This window comes from Armigeres subalbatus, chromosome 2 (genome assembly GCF_024139115.2).
Source record: "Armigeres subalbatus isolate Guangzhou_Male chromosome 2, GZ_Asu_2, whole genome shotgun sequence".
NCBI classification, from domain to species: Eukaryota; Metazoa; Arthropoda; class Insecta; order Diptera; family Culicidae; genus Armigeres; species Armigeres subalbatus.
In genome coordinates, this window is record NC_085140.1 from 193357014 (window position 1) to 193367405 (window position 10392).

The following is a 10392-nucleotide window of genomic DNA, read 5'->3' on the forward strand; positions in this document are numbered from 1 at the left end:
AATAAGGCACGGGGTGTTTTAAAAAATTTCACCGGCGATTTTTTGAAAAAAGTGATATTTGTTGCTTTCTTCTCTAATATTTGATATTAAATGTCCATTGATAACTCAACAATGGATGAATCATAGTTATAACCCACAAAATTAGAAACATACACATTTGTAGTTTTTCTTTATAGAGAACCAATATTTAAACGGATCTAAAATGGTAAAAAATCGTTTTTGCATGTAATTCAACCGTTTTATAAGTGTTTTTTTGCGGAAGTTACAATTTTTTTTCAGCATTTATCATCCATCTCCGGCATCTATCCTGTTCTCTGTTTAATCAAATATCTGCAATTTTATCTTTCAACATTTGTGCTAAACCACTGAAGTGCGGCGTATTTTACAAGATCTATAACATTTTCTTTTTTGAGCTTATGATACAGTGCGTAACACGTTTTTTTCTGGCCTCTCACTGAGTATTGTATGAAACACCGTCCAGTCGTAAAATCCAAAGCCAAACTTTGTCCTGGAACTAATTACGTAACCCGCAGGTTAACCTTATTCGTAGTAGAAATGCTTCACAGGAAACGTCATAATCGGCCACTCCAAGCATTTGGAATGCAAACATTTTTTTCAACACCTTCATACAAAAGATATTTTAGTTACTAGATAAAGATTGTCGCTACTGTTCCCTTTGTTCTGCTGTCCGAAACATGTGTGGTACATACCTGTCAAATCGTATGGATTTTCCTTCTTTGACATTTAGCTCTCCTATCCTCGCCAGCAAAAGATGTTCCGGACAGCGACGACAGCGACAATCTTTATCTAGTAACTAAAATATCTTTTCTTCTTACACAACCCCATCGAGCACTACCACAGCACTATCAACACAAAACTTATCTCTGCCTCTACACGCAATCAGGAGGGCCCCCAAAGTACCTAGTATACTACCCATAAAAGCATGAATAGCCCCCGCAGATATGGACCGAATCGAATATGAGACAGTCGGGCGTGTAGCAGCAGATTAGCTTCCGTAAAATACATACAGAAATGAAATTCGCTCTATATAAAACTTTAGTTCATTCGGCAGCCATTTTCGGAAATGAAGCATGAGAAGCTTTTGTGGTTTTCAAGCAAAATGTGATGTGTACCACAGAAACTATAGGACAGTGTATCAAGGGGGAAATATTATGATCCCTTTAAAATATGGCAGACTGACAATGGGCTGGCTATCTAGTATGAATGTTGGAAGAAGAAAAAATGCAAATGCAACATTGAGCTGAGAACTGCATGAAAGCTGGAATAGATGATAATTGCTGGAAAAAGATTGTAATTCATGCATAAATAAAAAAATACGCGAGAAATACGTTTAAAACGCTTAAAATACAAAAAAAAATGATTTTTCAACATTTTTGATCCGAATAAAAATTTGTTTTCAATAGAGGAATATTACAAATCTGTATATTTCTAATTTTGAGGGTAAATTACTAGGATTCATCCATTGCTGAGTTATCTATTGCCTTTTTATACCGAATATTGGAAAAGAAAACAATAAAAATCACTTTTTCCAAAAAATCAACGATGAAATGTTTTAAAACACCCCGTGCCTTATTTAAAATGACCTTGCCTAACTTTCTCTGAAAAAAAATCAGAGGTACATGAAACTTACTCTATAATGATTTGAATACAACAACGTTTTGGAAGAACCTTGAAGATCTAGGCAAGCAGTGAAATGATATCAATCTATACTGCCGTTATATGCATAACTGTCCCATTTACATAGGAGTCCTATCAAACATGGGACAAATGTGACGGTAGTGTAGCGTTATTAATAACTCTATTAATTCAGTTTGCTTTTGTTTAGGAATTGTAGGTAAAACCGACACTGCGGGTAAAACCGACACCAAATCTCTGATTTCAAGTGATTATCGGACAGAATTTCAACACACTTTGAATACACGTTTGATTTCTTGTATTTCTAGTCATTTTGTAACAGGCGGAGACGTGTAAGAGTCATAATAAACCGGCAATTAGCGTTGATCACCATTGAGAAGATTAGTTATGTAAAATTTTGGCATCGGTGTATAAGCTTTTTCGACAATAATTTGTTGATTTTCAGTATTTATTTTTATTTCATCTCTGATCTATAATTGAACATCATTTTGTGTATATTGTGAAAAAATAGTTAAATTTTCCAATTATAAACATCCACATGTATCTCATCATTATTATGTTATCAGTTGGGGTAAATTCGACATCTGCCATCGAATCACGAAATACCTCTGTTTTATTAGACTCATTATTCGCATAATATAATTCAAGTATTGGAATACGAGGCGGGGAATATAACTTAATCATAGACTGGTTACATGCCATATCATCATTGGGCGTGACAATTGGTCTAGGGGGTAATATTGAGTCATGAAGGAAAACCTGCAGGTCGAATAACAATAGCCCTCAAAGAAGAACTGTATATTTTTAGGCTTGTTTTGCTCTTAGATATGTTCAATCCGTTCTCTAGTGTTTCAGGGGCCCTCCTTAGCCGTGCGGAAAGACGCGCGACTACAAAGCAAGACCATGCTGAGGGTGGCTGGGTTCGATTTCCGGTGCCGGTCTAGGCAATTTTCGGATTGGAAATTGTCTCGACTTCCCTGGGCATAAAAGTATCATCATGCTAGCCTCATGATATACGAATGCAAAAATGGTAACATGGCTTAGAAAACCTCGCAGTTAATAACTGTGGAAGTGCTTAATGAACACTAAGCTGCGAGGCGGCTCTGTCCCAGTGTGGGGATGTAATGCCAATAAGAAGAAGAAGAAGAAGTTCTCTAGTGATGTTCTTTCGTGATTCATGTTCACCTCTGTAATCATGTTGCTTGTCACCTACGGAACTAGTCATTTTCATTTCTTGTCATAAATGCACCATACGCATTTATTTCAAATCGCCGTTACAAACAACTTTTTAAAATAAGTGAAATTTAAATGTAGGTCAATATTTACAGTAGTTAATAAATTTGTTACTAACATTCTTATACTCTATATATTTTTCACCCGACTCACTAAGGAAACTAAATAAAATATGATATGTGGTGATGAATATAAAATATAAAATTTTGTTCAACCATCGTTTATGAGTGATCCCTAAACATGAATCTCATACACAAATTTCAAAATGAATGTTGTTAAACATTTTCAATTATCTTGTAACATAATTCAGAATTGTTCTGATGTTCGATTCCATAACGACTTGATGTGTCGGTTTTACCCTCATGTGGTGTCGATCTTACCCGCACCCCAGCTGGTTGGGCTGGAAGATGGACTGTTCGCGTTTTCATCATAAATCAAATTCTATCAGGAAATATTGTCTTGAGACCTCATGGACTGATGCATGAAGAGCCAAAGTATGCTTGTATGAAATTTCTAGACCGGAAAATTGCTTCATAGATTGGGGAACTGTAAAGTTGCTTAAGGTGTCAGTTTTACCCACTTTTCCCCTAAGTTAAAATCTTTGCAATTCTTACATAGCTCAATTCAACCAGAGGAAAATTCGCAAATTTCAGTTACCACTTGCCAGAGGCAAACATGGAATGGAAGTCATAAACATTTAAGGACATAGTTGGAAGAGTACCACGATGGCAGTCAATATGGCACCGGACCTTCCACGGGTCAACCCCACACCTCCCGCACTCCTCTCCCACCAACATTGAAATGCAACGAACAGCACCGAACAAAAGTCTAATATTGAAATTACTAACCTGTTCACAGCATATTTATTCACTTCCCGTTATAATGAACATGTTTATCCAAAGAGTCCTATGTATTTCGGCTCAAATATTATCATTTATCAGCAGTTTCGTGCCAATTTGATAGCCGTTCGCGATTTGGTGGGTTTATCACTGCACTTCACTTCTTCTCAAAGGGCACGGAAAAAATCAATTTTTTACTCGCTTCTCCGCACATGAGCAGCACGAAATGTTGATGGAATGCAAATTAAACATCACTTTTCGAAATCAGTCACTTGTTTAAACCGAAAACTTAATATAAACTGATATTTTTGCCCGAAAAAAACGATTAAAAACTGATCGCGGAGCGAATGTAAACACCGCGGTGCACCGGCACCGGCAGCAGCAAACTAATAAGTAGGGTGGCTCAAAAAATAATTTTGCTCCGCCACGCTCAGTCGATTATGATTTATAATTTGGGTGTCATCGAATGGTTTGGGTGGTTTTGAATAGAGGCTTACCGTGCACAAGTCGTTTCAGGTTTGTATGACAGTTGATATGGCGAGGTTGAATTTAACATTATTCTGATTCTGGCACTCCGTCATTGGGCGCTAGCGAGGGGACAGACCATATGACTGGATGAAGTATTCAAGAGTTTCAACTCCATAGACAATCCATATTGAATGGTCATTCCAATAGTTTAGAGTCGATTTTAATCGAGGTTGCGAATCTTTGGCATGAAAATTAGGCTTCTCAGATGGCATCAGTAAAACGTGCAATTCAACAAAATACCCAGAATTTGTCTGTGATATCTATCGCACCAGGGAGAGATACTTCTTGTCTAATCTAGTCTACACTGTCGCACCAGGGGCAAATGCTTCATACAAAAAGTGTGATAATGGGGTGAGCGGGGTATGAAATGCCATTTTTTGCGTTACATAATCAATGGATCTTTCCTGCGGTGCGGTTTTCGTTCAGTGAAGGCTCTGGAATGTTGCCTTCTGCTATGTGGGTTCTCTTTTCGCCAGCATTTGGAGGGGAGGCGCCGTAGCCAGTGTAATAAAAGGTTTAGTTTCCCATACTAGTTTTCATACAAACTTGAACCGGCTTACGCTCAACCAGTTTTTGTTCAAATCGTTTTTTTAGAACACTCGGAGCATGGGACGGAATCGAGTGAGCGTGGTGGAGCTGGGTCGGTTTTTTGAACCAGCCTACTAATATTCTTTGTTATTTTATAAATACGACACCAATACTACTACAGTATATGATAGTTTTTATTGTACCAATACCAGAGCTTAAAATATTCATCTTCATGAAGCAACTTCGGTCCGAATTTTGACAAACATCGCATGAATATTCAAAACATAGAAACACTGAATGTGTTTACTATGTGCAGAAAAAAACATAATTAGCATTGTTTATGTTGATGTTTACCGCTGAAAGTGCCTCGCGGATGAAAATCGGATTCAGTCCTGTGTGATAAATCACTTTACTCATTTAAAACGTGTACAGATTTCAGATAATTTATCAATTTGTAAAATGTGCATAAATAATCAATGACTAATATTCAACTGAATATTGACTGTCCAGAGCCGACTATGAATGTGTCGGAAGTGAACTGACAAATGAAGAAAAATGGACTTCACTAAAAAATTTCGATTATTTTACACTCTGACCAATACTTTCAAAGCTTTGTTTTGGTACTCAACCCACCTTCACCTTAAAGCATTTGTCATGGTGTTGTTTTCCGCACAGTTTCTTTTCTAATGCATAATGCACTGCAGGATTGTAACCAGTCCTAATGAAACTAACCCACTCATGGTTCCTCAACCCGTCGTGACGTCTGGTGGTGGATAGCGCAAATCGATCATTGCGCTCGCACACATGTTCGCTCCGAGCTTTTTGTTGAACGGTTTGCGAGTCCCTTCGCGTACATATGCAGCGATGAAATCCTTCGTTGTTTCAAAGCGAGCAGCTCGAGATTGGCTAGCAGCGTGTCGAGGAATCGTTTGCTTTACCTACAAATCGAAGTGTTGAATTTTTTGAACGATTTACATTTAATTTTGGACAATCACTTTTGATATTGATGGACGATCTACCCTCATTAACTTTGTGACCTTACCAGGTTATTGCACAACAAGTGCATACATAAACCTATAAGATAAAAAATAAATTGGTTTGTGTTCTTGTTATCAGCATACATTAATTGATAATGGCTAGATGGATGTTTAATTTGTTCAGCAATTTATTCGTTCAATTTCCGCCGAGTTTATAGATTTATTTTTCAAACGAAAATCACGAATAAAATTGCGAAATTCGCGACAAACCTAAATTAAGATTTGTATGGAAGTTTTGCATAGGCAACTCACAGAACGCGCTCTCTCCATCACTATGTAGTGTAACGTTTGCCGGTTCTGCTAGTTAGTATGAAAGCTGACCATGTTAACTTGTTAAAGCATATCACGCTATCAATTTTATTTCAAGTCGTCTTGGCGCATTTGCGAGCATGGGTTCAATTCCTACCATACTAGAGAGGGATTCACTGTGTGAATGTCCTATCTATTCTCTAATGCTATGAAGTGTTTAGTCTGAGGAACCTCATGTCGAACACGAGAATTCTAGTTATAAGTTATAATAAAAAGCATCAGAAAATTATACAATCGTTTATATGCTTTCATTTTATTTTTATTTTATTAGCTTTTCCTCTACAAAAATATTTCCATTTTTTCGAGTCATTCTGCTCAAATGAATGAACATCTTATCTTGCTGTTCAAATTTGAACTTCCTTATCTGATGTAATTTCTTCTTTGCTGCTCATTTTTAGGCTCCCTCAAAACACATCAAAGCATTTGTAAATATTTTCGTTATTACTTTTCTTAAATATCTGCTGATCAGATAGAAAGATAATGACTACTATATGCTAAAAAAATATCAATATTTATTTCTCTTTTTTAAATTAGATAAAGCCATAGATAGCTCTTCTGCTCCAAGAAAAAAGTTCTATAAGTTATATATTTAAAATTTCTAGATTATTTTATAATATACTATTGAATTCCAATGAGTTTTGCTAAGTCACACACGTATTGAAAAAATATTGTCTCGCAAGGAAGACAAAAACTTCAAAAATATGGAGAGCATATATTCAATAAAGTGTATGTAATATGTAATTGGCTATGTTGCAAAATGAAAACATAATATACTATCAACGACTCTCTGGCATGCTCATACACATAACAGATAAGAGGGAAATGTTGGGGACCTGGATAAGTACTCGAAAGATCTCGTAGGCCTATTTTTGACGACGCCTACTCGTGGATTCTATATATCAAGCTCATCAAATAAATGGACCGAGATCTACGGATTTTTACTGAGTCGATGAAAGGCGGGACTTGGGTTGGAAAGTGCCAACGGCGTCGACTAGGATTCAACTAAGGCTCACTGGGACGAGAAGCATAAATTCATACATAGCTACATCCTCCCCTCGGCACAAGGTAATTAATTGCATACAAACCATAAATTATGCAAAAAATGGAGAATCCTACACCCTGACATCTAGCCATGCGTTTTCCAATGTACAAAAAAACATACCAGCGCATTTTTTCAAGTTCACTGGTATTGCGAATCATCGCCTTAGAAGTTTGCTGTTAGGGGACTGTGATTACGCAATAACAAGGGTGCACTCAAAGAAAGTCAGGTGCATATAGGCATAACAAGCTCTAGTTTGTCACCTTACCTGTGCGTGGTCGAAGCTCTGCTACATATATGTATGACAGAGGGGTTTCCGGACTGAAGTACATAGATCCTAGTGACACACTCCTGTCCGTTTAAGCGAACCCCTTTCAGATATGTGCATTTTTCACATTGCAGTCCATTGAAGTTCTAAAGACCGAATTTTTCCGCCTGAGTTGCGTAATTCGTTGTGTATTTATGCGGGTATTCAGTCTCCCCTTCTGTTTTATTCATAATTGTTATGAACATATAAAACTGCATTAAAAGTGTATAAAATAATAATGCATCGCTGACGTTTTCTTCCCTCAACTAGGTCAAGCGAGTGCTCCAATCTGTGCAGCCTTCCCAATGGATACAACTCCCGGTGCGAGCAGAAGTTCTCCCAGAAGCGACTGCTAACGTTGGATTCCGATGGCCAGAGTTTATACGTCGACACCTACTGGTTCCCGACTTGCTGCGTGTGCACCTTGGCGATGGAAAATTGATTACTGTAGGATCGAGGGACCCATGGTACGAACACAGTCCGTAGAGCAAGCCTGGCGTTGTGACTGAGTTATTCTGTAGTTATTGGACTACGAAATCCTATTATCGAATGATTTTTTTATGATGCTTTATCAATGAGCATTAATAGAACGAGATTACTATTTGAAAATGGTAAAAAAAATGATAACAAAAAGCTTTGTAGATTCAATTTAGAATTAGGTTTAGAGCTGAACAGCGGCAAATGTGATTTTTATGATTAGGGATTTTATAGTATTCTAGTAGCATCACAATTTGCTTGGCATTAGCTGCCCTAAAATCGTATATTTCATTTACAGTTTCCGTTTTTAGGGGTTTCAAATTGAAACTAGGTCGGTTGCAGTTTTTCGCGTTTGAATCTAATTCGCTCTTCATCCTTGACCGGGATTACTTATCTACTTTCAAGATCAAATGAGAAAATCAACACAAAAACACGTAAAAGTACATTAAAGTGAGTTTCATGAATAAACCGAAAAAAGGGAAACTGGCAGATACTTCCGGCAGATTATTGCGCTCCAAACCATCTTGGAAAGTCATTTCCGTTTAACTTAGCTTCAACCTCTTGTATCTTTATTTCTCGCATAGATAGGACACAGGACAACGATGTAGAATTATCAAGTTAATACCGCTAAAACCCCTGCCGGATTTATCTGTTATTAACCTTTAAATAAAAAAGTGATTGAATGGATGTAATGCAATTAATTTATGACAATTATAATTCTAAGGCTGTAATTTATCACTGCGTAATTAATATATTGACATTAAAACATGAGTTACCATTTTCGAAGATATTGGTTAATAAATACTTAAATAATATCTAACCATATGCAGTAAATTTTTTCATTATCACACTCTATACTATTTGAAAACATTCGATGTCCGACAAATATTAGTATTAATTGTTCTATTGCTGGGATATAATGCAATGTAAGTACAAATATATTTGAAATGCTTTCTGTAGTAGGCATCAACATGATACACTCAACCAGCGGATGTTACATTTTTATAAGATTCTAGTCTAGTCTAGTCTACACATACACAGTAGACTGGCCCAGCTTAATCACCGCCCCCCCCTCCCCGGGATTGTGCTTTTTGGTGAGAAAAACAATCTCTCAAAATTTTAGCTCAAACGCTTGTAGCAAAAGCTGGCGCATTTTATTTGAAGTTTGTATGGGGATTTCAGTCAAAGTATATAGGAAAATACATTTCCGACACTCATTCGATCTCGAAATTGGTTTTGATTGCTCAATTGCGCCCAGAATTCTGTAACATACCAACTGCCAAAAAGGGCAGTTGGTATCAGGGATGCCAGGGGATATTTTCAAATGTCTTCACAGTCGAGTAAAAATGTCTTCAAATGTCTTCAATATCAAAATTCTAGATTGCTTTGAGAAACAAACGAGAGATTCTCTTTGATCACGCTGTCTTTCGCTTATATATCGGCTAGTTTTGCATTTTTTGGCTACATTCCTACTTCAGCATAATATACAAAGCTTTGTATAGTTTCGTAACAATCGAAAGAGAATAGATCCAAAGAGAGACTCTCTTTTGCACATCCGACCTATTTTCAAAGCGCTCTAGAATTAAGATTATCAGTGAAAAAATTTCAAAATCCAATAGGTTTATAATTTCAATCCTTGTTTCATGTATCGTTTATTTTTTAACACTCAAATTGTTAGAATTCAAAAGAATAGTTTTAAATCTTCATGAGTAAGGGCAAAGAGTTTCCCTTGGATTTTCTAATGAGTCTTTAAATAAATATAATTGCCTGTATGGATTCATAAAAATTCACCGTGAAGTACCAGATGATTTTCTGATTAAATTTCCGGAAGAATTTCTGGAGAAACTTCAGGATGAATTCCTAGTGGATTTTTCGGAGACTTCCTAATGGAACTCCTGAAGGAATTTCCGGAGGAATTGCTGGTGGAACATCCAAAAGATTTTCGGAAGGAACTTCCAGATAAATTTCTGAAGGAACTTCCGGGTGAAATGCTAATGGAACTTCCGGAGGAATTACAGGAGGAACTTCAGGAGGAATTCCTGAGGGATTTTCTGGAGGAATTACTGAAGGATTTTCCTGAAGAATTCCTGGAGGATTTTCCTGAGCAATTACTGAAAGGGTTTGCAGTGGAGTTCCTGAAGAAATTTCTGAAGAAACTTCCGATAGAACTTCTAGATAACTTTTAGGAGGAACTTCCTGAGGTATTGCTGCATAATTTTCCGAAACAATTCCTGGAGGAAATAACAGAAATTTCAGAGTATAATTCCAGAGGTATTATTGGAGAATCTTTCGGCAACATTCTTGGAGCATCATCAAGAGGAATTCCTGGAGAAACTTCCGAAGGGATTCTTGGAGGAATTTCCAAATGAATGCCTGCAGGAGCTTCGAGAGGAAATCCTGGAAGAACTGCTGGAGAAAGTCGTGAAAGAAACAAACTTA

The 10392-nt window shown here is 36.9% G+C and overlaps 1 protein-coding gene across 2 annotated transcripts in view; it reads left to right on the forward strand.

The window, feature by feature from the left end:
• The window catches only part of LOC134215677 (protein spaetzle 5), a 59680-nt gene extending 50907 nt beyond the window's left edge, over positions 1-8773 (forward strand). For both annotated transcript variants that reach the window (XM_062694811.1, XM_062694812.1), the window contains exon 6: positions 7747-8773. In XM_062694811.1, coding sequence (XP_062550795.1) covers positions 7747-7918 — 172 coding nt within the window. In that variant the 3' untranslated portion in view covers positions 7919-8773. The remainder of the gene's footprint in view (positions 1-7746) is intronic.
• Positions 8774-10392: the final 1619 nt, after the last annotated feature.